This window comes from Bos indicus, chromosome 2 (genome assembly GCF_029378745.1).
Source record: "Bos indicus isolate NIAB-ARS_2022 breed Sahiwal x Tharparkar chromosome 2, NIAB-ARS_B.indTharparkar_mat_pri_1.0, whole genome shotgun sequence".
Lineage (NCBI taxonomy): Eukaryota > Metazoa > Chordata > Mammalia > Artiodactyla > Bovidae > Bos > Bos indicus.
Window position 1 is genome coordinate 88,246,791 of NC_091761.1, and position 17,970 is coordinate 88,264,760.

Genomic DNA, 17,970 nt, shown 5'->3' on the forward strand with positions numbered 1-17,970 from the left:
TACAATAAAAACAAAAAACCAAATCAAAACAGAAAACCCAGCTTAGCTACCATGATAATACTAGAGTGATTTTCAGTTATCCTGGGACCATCCCAACAACCCCAAATGATGAAAACATTATTCACAATGAGATAAGGCTGCATGTTTCCATAAAGGCTCTGACTTTCCATTTTATGGAAATGCTTTTGTTTTAATGGCAGAACTCAGAACGAATCTAGACTTACCAAACCATAAGATTTGTATTCAGGAAATATGTGTTTAGGAAGAACTTCGAATGTTTGCTCTGGAGAGCGTGGGATTCTTGGACAAGGGTGTTTGCGGGCTCTGAGAGCCGGGCTGGCCAGGCGCACATCATTTAAAGATGAACACTGCCCCCTGCTGGCAAGAGGCCACATTACCTCCCGAAAGTACATGTGAGGGTGGAAAAACCACCACTGTATAAAGGGAAAATTCATTTTGATTCTTTCAACTTTTCTTCAGTTCTTAGCTTGACAGCTGAGTTCAGAAGTATTATAACTGCCAAGCATCACTATTGCATTGCAAGACAACTTGGTTTATTTTATTATTCTCAGCTCATTATGATGAACTACCACCCCTGGCAGAAATCCACCTAAATGAAAAGATAAGAGAAACAAAGACAGCCACTGTGGTGACTGGGAGGGCTTTTAAGATGGACGGGGGCACGGAAAAGAGAAAACTCTGTAAAAACCGATTTGATAGTTTATAATTCGACTCTAGCCAGTCACAGCCTCAAATGCTAGAGAGAGAATTCAAGATGACAGTTCTCAAAGAGCTCACAGAAGGAGCTTAATCATCTAATTTTCTGTCTGTATCTTTTCCTCCTAAACTGAGCACCACAATAGAGTAGCCAGGGAAAGGGTGTGGAGCCCAGGACTGGGGACTCAGAACTTTAGGAGGGATTAGAGCACTCTAAGGATACTCCAGGGTGTGGCCCCACCCCAGCTTCCTTCCTGCCGGGGAGCTCTCAGAGCAAAGACTCCAGGAGGAAAACTTGTGGGCAGGTTGCTGAGGGGACATCGGACACACAGGTCAGATTCAGTTCCTGAGTACCCGCTGTAACAGTGGGCAGTGTTTACCAGTTATTCATATAGATTGTCCTTTTAATACTGTTCTATAAATACAACTCTCTGAGGAAGGTATTACACCTCAGCCCTTTACGAGTTAGGAAATTTGGAATTGAAAAGATAAAATAGCTTGCTCATGACCATGCAGTCAGCAGGTGGAACAGACCCTGTGCTCATTCCGCTTTAGACATCTGTGGAGTTGACACGCAGCTCTGCTTTCCAAACTTCCCCTGCCAACCTGTGGAAGTTTAGATAGCAATGTGCTGCATGTGGTGATCTAAAAATTCTATTAAATATTCACTCCGTTCATTGATAACATTCCTTGTAGGAAGTCGTTCTGGCCTCCAAAGTACCACCATGCTTTGTAAATAAGAATTAATTCCATATTAAGTGACATTTTATGCCCAAATTCAGAAAAATTATTATACTTAGAGAACAAATCATATATTCCCTCAAAACATCTTTCTTCTCATAGATACTAACTTTAAATAAAATATGATCATGTCACTCCCCTCTGAAAAGTCTTCATTATTCTTTGGAACTGGATAGTAAAAGGTGCTCAGTGTGAAAAGTATTCTAAAATCAAATCAGTTTAAAGAAAGTTCATTTTATATTGCACTGTGGGCATACCAATAGCTCTGAAAAATCCAACAGTAAGAAAGACTAATTTTGTTGGAACAAACATTTCTCCAACTTATTAAGCCACGCAATAGTATTACTGGAACATTTTTTAACAGATCAAAATATGGGGAACACAGTTTAGGGACTATTGGCTTAATGAAAAATTCTAGGTTCTTTAGATTGGCACATAAATCTTTCATAAACCAATTCTTGCTCACCTTCAGCTTCTTTTTAACCCTCCATGCAGCCTACAATTGAAACAAATATTTGCTATTTCCTAAATTTATCTTGTTATCTTATGCCTGTGTGTCTTTAAATATACTGGTCCTTCTGCCTGGAGCATCCTTGGACCTCTCTGTCCACCTGGCCACCTCCTAACCATTCTTTCAAGCCTCAAGTCAGCTGTTTCTCTGTGAAGATGCTTCTTTCTCTAACTTCCCCCAGGAAGGTTTAGATACTGCTCCTTCTATATCTGGAACTTTCTGGGTACCTCTTTCCTCTTACTGCAACATTGTGCATTTTTCTCCTTCTCTTTCCCTATTAACTCTTCAGGAGACCCAAAGTATCCTTATTCCCCAGGATTTATCAATGCCTGGGGAATTTGTTCTGAGATTTCCTTCTTCATTTAACTTCTTTCTTTATTCAAAGCTGTCCTATACAAAGTAATTTCATCTCCTCTTTAATATCTTGATAATGTTAATAATGATAATAGCTAATATTTGAGTGCTTAGTATATGCCAGGCTTCACACTAATTATTTTCCACAGATTAGCTTGCTCAGTGATATGAATATATGATCATTTCCATTCTACAAACAAGGAAATAAAGGTACATGGAAGTTAAGTAATCTGTTCAAGTTCATGGAACAGGTAAATAAATGATCTGTACCCAAAGGATCTGTACGCAAAGATTCTCCACACAGTCTCTATATTCTCTTATAACATTACAGTATAGGACCTATAGTATTATATTCAACAGGAAAAAAAGTTCATTACAATGGAAATAGAAAAACAAGGCATGAGCTTTCTTCCAATTCACCAAGGAAGGGGATAGTGGTTTAGTTACTAAGTCGTGTCTGACTCTTTCATCCCCACAGACAGTAGCCTGCCAGGCTCCTCTGTCCATGGTATTCTCCAGGCAAGAATATTGGAGTGGGTTGCCATTTCCTTCTCCAGGGCATTTTCCTGACCCAGGAATTGAACCTGGGTCTCTTGCATTGCAGGCAGATCCTTTAGTGACTGAGCTAGGAGGGAAGCCCGAGGAGGGGGAAGAATTAAATATTTATAGTGCAGTGAAGGAGGATCACAGAAGAACTAATCTGAAAAAAATCCACCTGTCAAGTTCTTGGGGGAAAATGAGAGCATTATAAAGAAGGTTGGGAATATTATTTATTCCCCAATAATGGAGCAGCCTCCAGAGGTTACCTGGAGGGCCAGCTGGGGACTGAACTTGGGGTCAACTGCTGTTCCGTCACTGGAGGGAGTGGCATATTGCTGGCAGCTGTGGTTGGGACTGCAGTCACGTGGCCACAACAGGCACAACAACCACCCCACAACTTCAATGTATCTGTCCCGCACCCTGCAGTTTCCCATTTTCAGAAGGGAAACAGGCTCTGAAAGGCCCATGACTGCTCCAGGTTACTCAATCAGTAACAAAGTTGAGCTCAACTCCAGATCTCACCCCAGAGGCCTTCACTCCAGGGAAAAGAAGCTGTCTTTAAAAGCCTGTTAGCATTTTAGCTGCTTCTGTGAACTTGTATTTGCTCTTGTATTTCTTTTTCTTGAATTTTAGCCTAGTCATTCAAAACCAGACTGGATATCCCTTGAGACAGAATGTTATGCTTTTGTCTATTGGTGTAGAGTGTAAAGTATATCTTCATTGAATACTTGTTCACTGATTAATTAAATGAGGCCCAAGACCAAATGCTAGGCGAAGTGGGTGGACCTCTTGACTATCAGGCTGCTGAAGTTGTTGCATCACTCTGTGGGGAACCCTGCCACTCTGTCTCTGATTGGTCTCAAGGCATTCATTAAGTTTCTTGATTTCTCTTTGTCTCCACGGCATAGTTAATAAAAATGAAGATACAGATTTGTCTGAGGGTCCTTCTAGTTCCAAATTTCTAGGGCGAGAGTTTCAACATTGAAGAGAACAGAAATTCCCCCAAGAATACTGACATAACTGGTAAATAATTTGAATTTGCAGTGGTTTGCAGAAGAACTTGAAAGCATGAGTACTATGTTTCCAGTACATAGCTTGCCCTTAAAAATAAATGAATAAAGAAACAGACAGGCTCTTTTCCTAATTCATATGCCTGTTGCAAAGGCTTTCCAACCATAAACCAGGCTGTAGGCTTTATATATATCTTGTAGTATGGCTGATGCCACAATTTGATAGTAATAATGCTGTTTTAAACAGGAGCCAGAGATCACAGAACATGCCTTACATTGCCACCACCTTAACACTTGAGAAAGTCCTGACTTTTTAATGACTATGACTGTTTCAGGAAAACTGCTGGGAAAACCTCAGAGATGCCCTTGGTTGCTGGAATCTTTGCTTTAAGCTGAGAATTTAAACTATTAAACTTTCTGTTATGGAAGGAATTGTGTCCCCCACCTCCCCACCCCAGCAAAGTATACATTGAAACCCTAATTTCCAATGTGACTGTACTTGAGGCAAGATCTTTAGGGGGTAATTAAGGTTAAATGAGGTCATAAGATTGAGGCTCTAATTCAATAGAACTGATGTCCCCCTGAAAAGAGGAAGAGACACCAGAGATCTCTCTCTCTCTCCCCATCATGTGAGGACACAGTGAGAAGATGACCACCTGGAAGCCAGGAAGAAAGGCCTCAGAAGGAATCAAACTCATCAACACCTTGATCTTGAACCGCCAGCCTCCAGAACTGTAAGAAAATAAATTTCTGTTGTTTAAGCAACATAGTCTATGGCACTTTGTTATGGCAGCCCTAGTAAAATAATATGCACCCTAAAACCACAGTTTTGTGATAGCCCCTAAAATCACTTCCATTTGTATTTAGTGATTAAATCACAGCCTCTGAGACTTGGCCAAAGGCTATAGGCAGAGATGGGGAAATGCCACACAAAGCCTTGTTCATTTTGTCCTTAGACAACTGGTGAGTCCATGCCTGCCTCTTAGCTAGCACCATGGAAGCATGGCCACCGGGGCAGCAGCTTCCAGAATTCTGTGCTGCTCTATGGGCACCTGCCTGTCTGCGATGTTCCCCACCTGTCAGTTCACTGCTTTGCCTGTGGACCAAGAAAAAGAGACGGCAGACCATCACTCCCCTGCTGTGCCCAGTTTCACTAATACTCATCCATCCATTCTGTTATTCAACAAATATTTATTGAAGCCTACTGTATGCCAAGCACTATTTCAGGAACTTGGGACATCGCAGTGAGAAAAATAAGCAAAAATTCCCATCTTCATGGAGTTTACATTCTAATGAAATAACTTCTAATGGAGCAAGAATTCTCATTTATTTTATCTTATTTTAATACTGCTCTTTACTTTTCACAAGTTACCTTATCCTTTACTACAGCAGGTTTCCATCTTTAGTCATTTTCTTGATCTGCTTTCCCATGTCCTTTAGTGCATTTTACCAATAGGGATGTGGGGCAAAAGGTAATTGAATCTACTATTTGTCAAGTCTGGAGTACAGAATAACCATCAGAAAGCAAAGCACAAGTGCTTCACAGTCTTAGTTTCCACTAAGCCCTGTACTGGCAGTAAAAACACAAACAAAGTTCCCCATAACCTCTCCATGGGGGCCCTTCTTGGCTGATTTCTTGTAACTCTGTTGCACTGGTTCAGACAAAATCAACCAAGGTCATGACAGTGAAATGCATACTGCACGCTGACCCCAGAATTTGGATATGAGTTACAAGCATGAACTCAAAGCCAGAACACAGGATCTACCCTGTAATTATTTTATTTTTGACTACACAAAGTCTCAATCAAATGGCTATCCTGGGTTCAAAGCACTATTTTCTGAAAACATCTAGAAACCAACGTATACTTATGTGTAAAATGCACATATTAAATATAAATGATTCAGCAACATGGATCAGATTTTACATACTGTAAAAAAAAATCTCTTCTTTAAAGCTGATCACCCTAGACATTACCTTCATCATATTTACAAATCTGTTTGAAGATTAAATCTTTTTTTCCCCCCTTTACCCAAATCAGTAAACAAACTATCAATGTCCCAAGGCTTTATGTTAAAGCCAGAGAATTTCTCTAGGCTGTGGCTAATCACCCTTTGTATTTGTTGTTGTTATTGTTGTTTCTTAACCCCTCTGACAGTTTTGTCACACTGCGAGCTCACCCTCTCTAAAATGAAGACAGTGACAATAGTATTGAGGAGTGTTTGGGTCAAAAAAAAAATGGGGTTTCATTCCAAGAAACTCATCATACAGAAGTTGCCTAGACTTGACCTTCCGCCATAGAGGAACAAGTTAGAACAAGCTCTTGGAATGGTTGTATATAGTCAAGGCAACCTGATTCTCAAGACAAAGCTTAGTAACCCCCACAATGCAGATGCCAGATCACTAGAGAAATCCAAGTCCTTGACCTTGGAACTCCAATGAGGAAGTCAGCATCTGATGTACAGATGAAGCCCAGCCTGAGAGACATTAAAAACAATGCTTGCTGTTCAGTCACCAAGTTGTGTCCAACTCTTCACAACCCCATGGACTGCAGCACGCGAGGCTTCCCTGTTCCCCCACCGTCTCCCAGAGTTTGCCCAAGTTCATGTCCATTGAATTAGTGATGCCATCCAACCAAACAGACATTGTTTAAAATCACTGGTATTTGGCCATCATACATCAAACTGGCTTGAAAATCATAATCTTTCTACTAAGGGGTTAGATCCTAAGACTAGCAGAGACACTGAACCCTCATTACATATATTGGAAAGTAACTTCCACCAAGAATCACAAGCAGGTGGGTTAAGACCTCCCTTGGACAAGGTGTTCTCTGCATTTATTTTTCTGTGGGAAATTAAATAAGAAGACCTCACTGCTGGGGCTTGGGTTAAATAAATAAATAAACCCCATCCCCAGCTTCCCAATTGTGTTCCTTGTGTTCAGCATCCTGATTACAGATGAGCGTGTTCCTTGTGTTCTGCCAAACGGAGGTCCTTCTTAACTCCTCTTCTCTCCCCCACCTCCACTAACCTGTCGGGTCACCAGGTCAAGTTCAGACTGACATTCTTCTGCATTTTGTCCTCACTGTTGGCATAAGTAACATCCTGTTTCAAATAAGGTTTAAAAAAAAAAAACCCTCATAAAGCTCCTTGGACATCAAATGGCTCTTACAAAACAACAATTTGATAAATTAAGTGTAAATGAATCAGAAACATGTGGATCAAGTTTCCCTCAGAATACGCATGGGTTTAAGTATTCAGAGGGAAAGTGCTTGGGAAAAACGTGTTCTGAACCCAAAATGTTTGAAAAATAAGCCCAAACTTCTTTGGCAGTTTCCCCACCCCAGATCAACCCGCGTGATAAATATTGGTGTGTGTAGGTATAGCGCAGGGTCACGGGGGGCGCTCGCAGCCCTGCCGCCACGACTAATAACTATGGTATATGGAGTGAGCCGTGAAGAGGGGCTGCGAGGCTGAGGCCTCCGGCTCGCCTGTGTTCCCACTCACCCCGGGTTTGTTTTTGTTTGGTTTTTCATATGAGAGCAGAACCGTTGTAATGATTTCCACTACCACTCCCCTCCCCATCGTTTTATTCCCATCGCTGAAACCCTCGGGGAGAATCTACTGTGTGTGACAAAGAACTATGTCTTTTCTCTGTGTTACAGACCTTGGATCGCATCCAGGGCCCCCCTTTTCCCCCGAGGGCTGCTCTGCTCGTTTATGATTCGCATTTCATTGCGGTACACTGAACCCGGCAAGTTGTTGTCTGAACCAGCAGAATGGTGAAAGCTAAAAGTAGCAAGCAAGAAGTCTCCATTCTCATTCTGCCCAGAGTCTGCACTGCCAGAAATCTAAAGCCAAATTTGATCTAAAATTTATACAAGCAAAGAGCATCAACACAAGTACACTCCGTCTCTCTTCTCTTCCCCTTTCCCAAGACCCTCTTGACCTGGGAACCTCTATTTTATGTTTAATTTAATTTCGGGTTGCTAATTATCATCTTTTTCTTTTCCCCCACCCTTATTTGATCTTGTCATTCACTTTCACAAGGTCCTTATTTTATTTTTTTAAGCTTTTTAACCCATGAATCTTTAACTTGCAAAACTGAACAGTCAACTTTTGGAATATGAAAACTATGAACTCCAAAGAGGAAGGAGTAGGCACAAGAAGAGAAGTATAATATTTGGAAGGGAAAATTCAATTTAGAAGGTATTAAAATACACCAAATGTATTCTATATAGGGAAATAATATATTAGCATTTTTATAAATGCTAATGAAAGAGTTATAGGACAGTTTGTTTCTTTGTTTGTTTTTAATGAAGTCATCTCTGATATTCAGATAGGTTAGCTGGGACTACAAAAGAAAAGTACTAATTTTAAGACAGATCTCCTAAACTACACATCCTTTTTTGGGAAGTTATACTGAAATATATTCATGGGGAAGTCTTACCAGCACCTCAAAATAACAAGTACCTCCTCCCCTGTATCCCTACCTTTGTTAAGGATAATGGATAAAGTGACTTCTTTTCACACTCCATGTCCAAGAGGCCATGAAGTGAAAATGTTAGTCGCTCAGTCATGTTTGGCTCTTTATGACCCCGTGGACTGTAGCCCACTAGGCTCCTCTGTCCTTGGGATTTTCCAGACAAGAATACTGGAGTGGGCTGCCATTTCCTTCTCCAGGGGATTTTCCCAACCCAGGGATTGAACCAGGCTCTCCTGCATTACTGGCAGACACTTTACCTTCTAAGCTACCAGGGATGCCCCAAGAGGCCGTTATGAGTGATTATTTGCTAAATGCTTCCTATTTCCTTCACACCTGAGCCCCTCTGCCTGGGTTTGTACAACCACATGCTCATCTGTTTGTGATCTGTGTGTCAGTCCATCATGCACACTACAATCCTAGTGATGTTTTCTTATGCACCCCTGAGTGTGACCCAGCCCTGCTGAAATCCTGCCATGCGTTCCATTCCTAGGAAACTGGTGCTCAAAAGTCAAGAGGTGGAGGGAAGAAAATTGAGTCGAATCTCCCCCCAGAGCTTTTACATTCTGTATTGTTTCTATAATAACTGCCTTTTCTCCCTCTTGATTGGGAATAGTGTCAGGGCTTACAAGTGAGCTGGAAAGGAATCTGGTTCATTGTGAGGTAGTCACTCTTCCCCTTCCTGCTCACCTCCCCTTCTCCTCCACTCCTCAAAACCTTCTGGCCTTGAAGATGGAGTCTAAACTCCCCAGGGTGCAGGAGGCCTTGCAGGAGTAGGGATCCAGCAGCTCTGCCCCAGCTCTGCCCTGCACATACCCTACTGCGGTCACCCATTCTGACTCTCTTCTTTTCTATATTGGTAGTGCCGGCTCTTTTCTCCACCTGAAATGCCCCTTCTTCCCTGACTAACTCCTCTTCTCCATCAAGCCTCAACACAAACATTTCTTCTAATCACCTGGGCACACTGGGCCCTTCACATGTCACCTGTCTGTCTCTTTCCCAGAGCAGGACTTCCTGAGGAATGAAACCAGATCTTACCAGTCTTCATTCCTCCTAGAAGATGCTAAATGGTTTTTGAATGACTAGATTCACTCATGTATAAATAAATAAATGAGTAAAAGAAATCACAGTAGTCAGGTCTATATGAGCTGACTCATATGTTTTGCAAACAATTTGTACTAATATCTTATTATTAAACAATTAATCCAACCTGGCCACTAAGCTACCAGCAATAACCAGGCTGCCGTACAACTGAACTAGTTATTTTGGTCATCTTAACATGCAAATGAGATTTAGCCATTTATTGATTGAGCCATATATGAAGTAAATTTTCTCTCTAAAAAAAGAAGTATATAGCAACTATTATAAATTTAAAATACTAACACATTTACTTATTGAGTACTTACTATGTACTGGGCAGTGACTTACATGTTTTATGTGTATTGATTCATTTAGTCCTCAGAAGCTCTGCAAGGTACGTGCCTCTACAGTACCCACTTAACAGATGAGGAAGATACCTACAGGTACCCAGCAGAACACACACAGCCCATGTTCTCACCCAATAGTTTATATCCTGTCTCTCAGGATACAAATGGGCATTGTGTAATTTTTATTAGAAATAGCAAACAATGTTTTCCAAAGGAGAACCATAATTATATTGTCTACAGTTTCCATCCTATATTCAGATCAAAGTGAAACTCTTTTAGTCCTGTTCGACTCTTTGTGACCCCCATGGACTATACAGTCCATGGAATTCTCTAGGCCAGAATACTGGAGTGTGTAGCCTTTCCCTTCTCCAGGGGATCTTCCCAACCCAGGGATCAAACCCAGGTCTCCTGCATTGCAGGCAAATTCTTTTACCAGCTGAGCCACAGAGGAAGCCCATTCAGACTGAAAAGGCCTTGCAAATCCCAGTTGCTCTTGTAGTTAGATCCTGTCACTTCCATTGGTCAATTCATTCATAAAACATAACACAGCAAAAGTTGGGGAGATAAAGTTGTTTCTGACTTAACTGATTTTTGCTCCCTTACCCATAAAACTGGTTTTGAGATGACTTTAACTTAATCATTCCCTGGAGAGCAAAAAACTGGGGTGTCCTGCAGCTTTTAGGATACTGGATTCCAAAAAGGGCCAAAGACATGTCAATCAAGGGAGCAGACCCGGAAGCTGGAGTGACCAGGAGAGGCAGGGAGAGGCTCAAGGTCTCTGACGTGGCTGACTATCCACACAGCCTCTTCTCTCAAGACTCTGAACTTTTAAATGAAAGCATTTAAAAAAGAGTATGGCCTGTCAATGCTCTGTTTAACCAAGATAGGAAACCAGGTTTAGTTAAAGGAGGTGAAAACCATACTTGTAGCCATGTCATCTTTTGCTATTTCTTTTTGTAATCTTGTGTTATAATTACTTTGAAATAACAATAAAAATTAAATCAATAATGGTTCTTCTTTCCTAAAATGTGGGCAGGAGGCTTGTATTCATATTCACCTCCATGGTCTTATCCCAATTCCCAGAGAATCTCAGTTGGGCCTTCTGGTCTACCAGGAGACTCTGTAACCTTGTATACCTGACACTGAATTCTGTGCCCAGCTCCTCAGTGGAAAGCAGACCATTTAACCTTCCTTCGCCTCTATCTCTCCATCTGTAAAAGATGTGAAATAATGCAGGCCACCTGCTTCCTTCACAGGAGAGTGGTGAGAATTAATGATATCAGGTTAATGCTGTCAGCTTTCTGAAGGGTCCAGGGAATTTGGAATGAGAGACCCCGTATGGATATCAGATATGGTTCCCTAATCAAAGGACTTCGGGCTGTCCATATATCTTCAGAATCAGGGGCATTGGAACACCAGCTTTTCTATTTGTTATTTGAAATGGTGCCCAAAAGAGAAGAGGACAAGACATGACGGAAGGATATGACCGAGACAACCCTTCTGGTGACCGTCCATTCAACATCTGTCCGAGGGGAGGTGATTACAGGCTTCAGATTGCCAAGTCCATTATCATTAGCACATTATTTGGTGCTGAATGCATTGAAAGGACAGGTCAGGCCACAAATGTCTTTGTTAAATGGAGAGCAACCCCCACCCTCATCCTGCCCACTCCAGGCAAGTGTGCTGTGGGGTGCCTTTCTCCCCTCCCCACAACCCTAACTGCACTAGCACCCCATCCTAGGCCCCTACCCCTCATTTAAGAGTTCACAAATCATTCCTGCTAGTTTAAGCAAAAATGTTCCAAGAGGTAACGGGGCCACGATAATTAATTTTGCTCCTTGACTGGAAGGTGAAAAGCTTTTTATTATGTAAATTATAAATGTCCTGAAGGGAAACTTTATCTCTCTCTCACCAATGAGCCCATCAAGCTGCCTGAATCAGGATTTTTTTTATGTTTATTAGTCTAGGGGGGCCAGTTAGGACGTTTCATGGCTTCTAAGTGCTGACATTTATCTATTGCTTCCAAATAAGCTTAGTGGCAGGGAGCCATGGGCATATCGCTAAATACAGAGGGGTGGGGGGAGAGTCCAACTACACACAGGCAGTGCAAATGGAGCAAACCTCTGGGCCTGAAAGATGGGTGAGAGCCCACTGCTCCCTGTGCTGAGGGCTTTTGTTTCTCCCTGTATTGACCCTTTATCCCATCTTGCTCTCTTGTGATTCCTTCTGACCTGTCTAATTTCTGCCTTGGCTAATGATACCCTGGGGTTCTGGGCACAGCCAACCCTTCCTCCACAGCCATCATTATCCCTAGCCATACTCTTTAGGCTCTTTGTTTGGGGACCTCTTCACTCTCAAAGAACACTAGAGTGTTTTCCTTCCCTCAGAGGAACAATTTTATACACTAAAATGATTGCATTTTATATATGAGCTTGACTGGGCCCCAGTGCCCAGATATCTGGGCAAATGTTACTCTGGATGTCTCTGTATTTTTGGATGAGATTAAACTTTAAATTGATAAACTTTGAGTAAAGCAGATTGTTCTTCATGATGTTGGTGGGCCTCATCCAATCAGTAGAAGGCCTGAATAGAGCAAAAGACTGAACTCTGAGCAAGAAGGGATTCTGCAGCAGATGATTTTGGACTTGAATTGTAACACCCACTCTTTGCTTGGCCTCCAGTCTACTGGCCCACCCTGCAGATTCAGGACTTGCAGCCTACAGAAGTCAATTCTTTAAAATCTCTCTATATAGATAAAAGATACAGGTGTATACTATTGTTTCTGTTTCTCTGGAGAATCCCGACTAATACCTATGCCTATGAGCATATAGACTAAAACACCACTCCACTCCAAAAGGTTAAGGTATATGATAGTGACCTAACAAGCCTTGAGGACAGGTAAGCTTTGGTGTTCTTATTTGACACAATAACATCTTTTGAACTCTAGCTGGGCTGTTGGGTAACACGTCCTAGACTTCACAGTACAACAGAAAGCTGATAGAAAAGAGGCAGAGAGAGGTGAGATGAGTGTTTTCTAAACAGTCCAGATTTGAGTGCAGGCTCTGCATCCTTCATTTAGGAAGTAATAACTTATGGCTGATTCATGTTGAGGTTTGACAGAAAACAACAAAATTTTGTAAAGCAATTATCCTTAATTAAAAATAATTTAAAAAAGAGAAGTAATAAACCTATCTCACTGATGGACATATGGCACAATTTCATAAGAAGCTTATAGGAAGAGTTTCATCTTCCAACACTACAAAGGTCTAGACACACAGAGGAGATGAAACAGTGCCTTGCTTTCCTGGAGCTTATAATCTAGTGAAGGATTCGGGTATTAAACAGAAAACACGTGTGTGCTCAGTTGAGTCCAGATCTTTGCAACCCTTTGGACTGTAGCCTGCCAGGTTCCTCTGTCCATGAGATTCTCTAAGAATACTAGAGTGGGTTGCCATTTCCTCCTCCAGGGGATTTTCCTGACCCAGGGGTTGCACCTGAGTCTCCTGTGTCTCCTGCATTGCAGGCAGATTCTTTACCCCTTGAGCCATAAAGTCACATGCAAATATATGTCATGATACCTGCTGAATTCCACTAGAGGAAATAAACCTGTTTCATTATAAGTTGAAAGGAAAAGTGAAAGTGAAGTTGCTCAGTCATGTCTGACTCCTTGCAACACTATGGACTGTAGTCTGCCAGGCTCTTCCATCCATGGAATTCTCCAGGCAAGAATACTAGGGTGGGTTGCCATTTCCTTTTCCAGGGGATCTTCCCAACCCAGGGATCAAACCTAGGCCTCCTACATTTCAGGCAGACTCTTTAACATCTGAGCCACAAGGTAAGCTCAAGAGACAACAGTTTAGAGAAACTGAAAAACAAATCGGAGTTGCCAAAGTTAGGGGAGAGCATTTCAAGTGAAGCAGCAGCTGATGTGGGGCTTTTAGGCAGGGCAGATCTCGATGAAAAGCAAAGGAAAGGGAGTGTGGAGAGTGGAACCCTGGCGTGAGGAGGGGTAGGCAGGGCCAAGCATGCCAGAGTCCGTCTGCCCTGAAGAGGAAGCTGTGTTTTCTCCAAGTACAGTGAAAAGCTAGTGAAGTATTTTAAGCAGAAGAGTGGCATTATCTTAATTTCTATTTGCAAAAATTATTTTGGCTTCCTCTGTGTGGAAAATAGATTGGAGAGTAGAGAGTACGTATGGTAAGACCAACATGATGGACATTTTTGTGTCCTCTCTTCTCCAACTGGATAAGGGGAAACCTATATTTGCCAGTCCCACCTTGGCTTGTTACCTTGTGGAGAGATTCTTGCTTATAGGGGGATATATTTAATTGAAATATATAATTGAAAAATGGAGAAATAAGAGAGAGAGACATGGGTGAGGGAGGGGGTCGAAAGGAAGGAATTATAGTAAATAAGAACGTTATTTGAGGCTTCTTTCTTTTTCTGGGAGCAACTTGCAAGGATAGAAAACCAGTGGAGAAGGAAAGGGGAATTTAAACTATTGTGGATTATGATGAGATCTTTCTATATTTATCAAGAAAAGTAAGTTAAGAATGAAAGTGAAAGTTGCATCTGACTCTTTGCAATCCTGTGGACTATACAGTCCATGAAATTCTCCAGGCCAGAAGACTGGAGTGGGTAGCCTTTCTCTTCTCCTGGGGATCTTCCCAACCCAGGGATCGAACCCAGGTCTCCCACATTGCAGGAGGATTCTTTACCAACTGAGAACTACGAGGGGAGCCCCAAGTTAAGAACAGGAGTCCTTTATTAATTACTGCTGGTTGTCGGATGGTGCTTCCTTGTGTCTTCCACTCCTCCATGACTGGACTATGTAGGACTTTATAAAAGGGTTGTCACTTTACAAAAGGTATATTTAAGCACCCAACAGATGAGAGCAATGGACTTGGCTGATAGACGAGGACCTTGGGACCCGCTAGAGGTGGTGGAGACATAAACTAAAAAAAGGAACAGAGCTGACATTGTCCTCAAATCCCTCGTTTTCTCCCCTTCTTCCATGTAAAAACATTTTATCTCAGCACTTAGACACCCAGAGTACAGACTCTAATCCCCAGATTCTTTTAGAGTTGAATATGAGTGACTTTGTGGCCAAATTACGGCTAATGGGATGAGTGCCATTTCCAGAACATGCCCCTCAAAGAAAGTGGCGTCCCCTCTCCTGGCCCCTTTTCTCCATTTCCACAGGCTGGACTGTGGTGTGTGGTAAACCATCTTGGATGATAAGGTACCATCCATACAACACACCTGGGGTGGTGGAGCTAAAGACAGAGGCACCTAGAGCCCCCACACTCCATCAGGCCAAGACGGCAAACACTTGGACCAGTATGTAAGGAAGAAATAACTTTTAGCTTATTTAAGCCATTATTTTAAACCATATCCTAAGTAATACCAGTTGTTTACTAGAGAGCCTCTAGTTCTCTCTAAAATTTTCCTGTCTCTCCCACTAGAGATGTGGGGGTAAAAAACCAGGGTGGTATCTTCTCACTACCCTGTTCATAGACTGGGGGACTCAGGGATCTCATAACTATGCCCTGAAGGTTAGATAAGCAGCAATTTACAAACTGAATATATATTGTCCTGTACCCACTTCCTTAGCTGTGGTTAATTAAAAATTTAAACACATACGCAACTGAAAAAAATTTTTCCCAGTATTTCTTAAAAAAAAAAAACAGTTTCAACACTTACAGTGGTAAAAATTTCCAATCAGGCTTTGGAAAATCTCTGCAAAAGACATTCCCACATACTCGAAACTGTGAAATCCATCATAGAGAACATGATATCTGAGTAAAAGACTCTAGTTTTACTACCAGCCCCACAAGTGACATCACAGGCAGCCTGCCTGAGCACTTTAATGCTGTGTACCTCTATTTCACATTTCGGAAAGAGCAGCTGTTCTAAAGAAATATTGTGAGGATTCGCATCCTAGATACCCGGAGTGAAAGAGGACATCACTGGGCACCTGGTCCAAGCATCCACCCAATGCCTGTTTCCCTGTCATCACTTCCTTGATAAGAAGACTGCCTTCCAAAATACTCAGTCTGTTTCCAGGTGGTAAGGATCTCATTATTATTCAGCTTAGTATAGTTGAATCATACCGCAGTAAGCATTTGCTAAAAACACCACTTTTAGGAATTCCCTGCAGTTCAGTGGTTAGGACTCAGTGTTTTCACTGCCAGAGCCTGGGTTCAGTCCCTGGTTGGGGAACTAGGATCCCACAAGCTGCGTGGCATAGCCAAAAATAAAAGCACCATTTTTACTCTGTCACACTGCTTTTTTGTGACAATGATATGAAAAAGAAAAATCAGCATGGCAAAGTGAAGGGAGGACAGACTCTCAAAGTCAGGCAAATCTGGCCTTGAACTCAGGTCTACCATTTATGTGACCTGGGGCAAGTCACTTAATGTCTTTAAGCTTCCGAGGTTATTGTAATGTGTATTTTAGGGCCCACAAATGGTGAAATATCCAGGGACACATAACTCCTGTACATAGGACTTAGTTAATAACTAACTTGGCTGTTGTTTTGCTATTACTACATTTATCACTGTCAGTCTTATAGTCACTCTAGGAACCGGCCCAGCTTTGCCACTCACCAACTTTGTGACCTTGAGTAAGGTTCTTAATTCTTCTGGGCCTCCATTTCCCCATCTGTAAATGAGGAGTGATGGTAATACATCACAAGTGTGCTGTGAAGGTTAAATGTATAAAACAATATAAAACACTTTGAACTGAGCTTTAGTAATTGTGTTACATAAATGTCAGCTTCTGTAACTATCAGTCAAACTAAAAATTATTAGGAAAGCTCTCAGCTATAAGGTAAAATGGAGATCATGAATGGGGATATTTTGGAACAGTGCCTAAAAGAAAACCTCTTTTATTTGCCCTTTATAGTAAATTTGCTTCTCTAAATATGCTCTTCATTTTGATAATGTTAAGTGTTCTCAACATGAAGCAGTAAGTAGTACAGGGAACAGGAGACAATCTGGGGTTTAAAGTGGGCAGATGGAAGTCTAATATGTTTAAAGTTCTCAGAAATATTTTAAATAAAATCATAGAAAATGTGCATTTGAGAACCTTCTCTTATCTTATTCCCAATGCTGCTGCTACTGCTGCTAGCTGAGCTGAAAAGCTCAGAAGAAAGCATGGTTGACAGAGCATGGGAATAGGAGCCTGGTTTCTTTAGGGCTTGGGCCAGGTCTTTCCACCAACCAGCTGGCTGACTTACATTGTATCACTTAACATCTCTGAGCCTCAATTTCCTTATGCAAAGTGAGAGGCTTAATTAGAAGATCTCTAAAATGCCTGGGATTTCTCAGATTAAGATTCCATGTGAACCTGCTCGGATACACATTTGCAGGCAAACAGTCCTCCCTAGTTTTAGGGATAACTTTCCAAGGTGACTTATTCCATATCCTATTAAGTAATCTCAAGGTTTTAGAGTGCTGTTTGTTTGTTTGTTTGTGCCGCTGCTGCTAAGTTGCTAGAGTCGTCTCCGACTCTGTGTGACCCCATAGGCGGCAGCCCACCAGGCTCCTCCATCCCTGGGATTCTCCAGGCAAGAGTACTGGACTGGGTTGCCATTTCCTTCTCCAATGCATGAAAGTGAAAAGTGAAAGTGAAGTCGCTCTGTCGTGTCCCACTCTTAGCGACCCCATGGACTGCATGCAGCCTACCAGGCTCCTCCGTCCATGGGATTTTCCAGGCAAGAATACTGGAATGGGGTGCCATTGCCTTCTCCTTGTTTGTTTGTAGAGACCTATAAATGCAATGGTACTGTATCAGTCATAGTAGGTTAGGTTATGCTATGATAACAAATAATTCCAAATATCTCAGTGGCTTTCAATAACTCTGTTTTGTTTTTACTAACACTATATGTCAGCTGTTGCCCTGCACCACGTCTTCATTTCAGGACCTAGGGTGAAGAAGCAGCCTCTGTCTGGCAGTTGCTGTTCTTCTGGAGAAGGTGGCTCTTAAAACTACAGCATGTAAATTATACACATCACTTCTACCTATATTTTATTGGCTAAAGCAAATCACATGGTTTCTCCTGACTTCAGCAAAGAGGGTATGACTAATTCATCCACCCGTGGGGAAAAAAAACACAGTTGGCAGAGAAAATAGAGTATTTGGTGAACACCAGTACAATCTATGACAGAGGTCAATGGAGAATTTATCTCC

The 17,970-nt window shown here is 41.8% G+C and overlaps 1 protein-coding gene across 3 annotated transcripts in view; it reads right to left on the reverse strand.

Moving 5' to 3' along the window:
* The window catches only part of FTCDNL1 (formiminotransferase cyclodeaminase N-terminal like), a 158,078-nt gene that overhangs the window by 34,983 nt on the left and 105,125 nt on the right, over positions 1-17,970 (reverse strand). Inside the window, exon 6 of one of the 3 annotated variants that reach the window (XM_070769850.1) lies at positions 6-17,548. The exons of the other annotated variants lie outside the window; for them this stretch is intronic. Within the exon in view, the coding sequence (XP_070625951.1) occupies positions 17,265-17,548 (284 nt within the window). The 3' untranslated portion in view covers positions 6-17,264. Of the gene's footprint in view, positions 1-5; positions 17,549-17,970 lie in introns of those variants that run through there. 3 annotated transcript variants of the gene reach the window in all.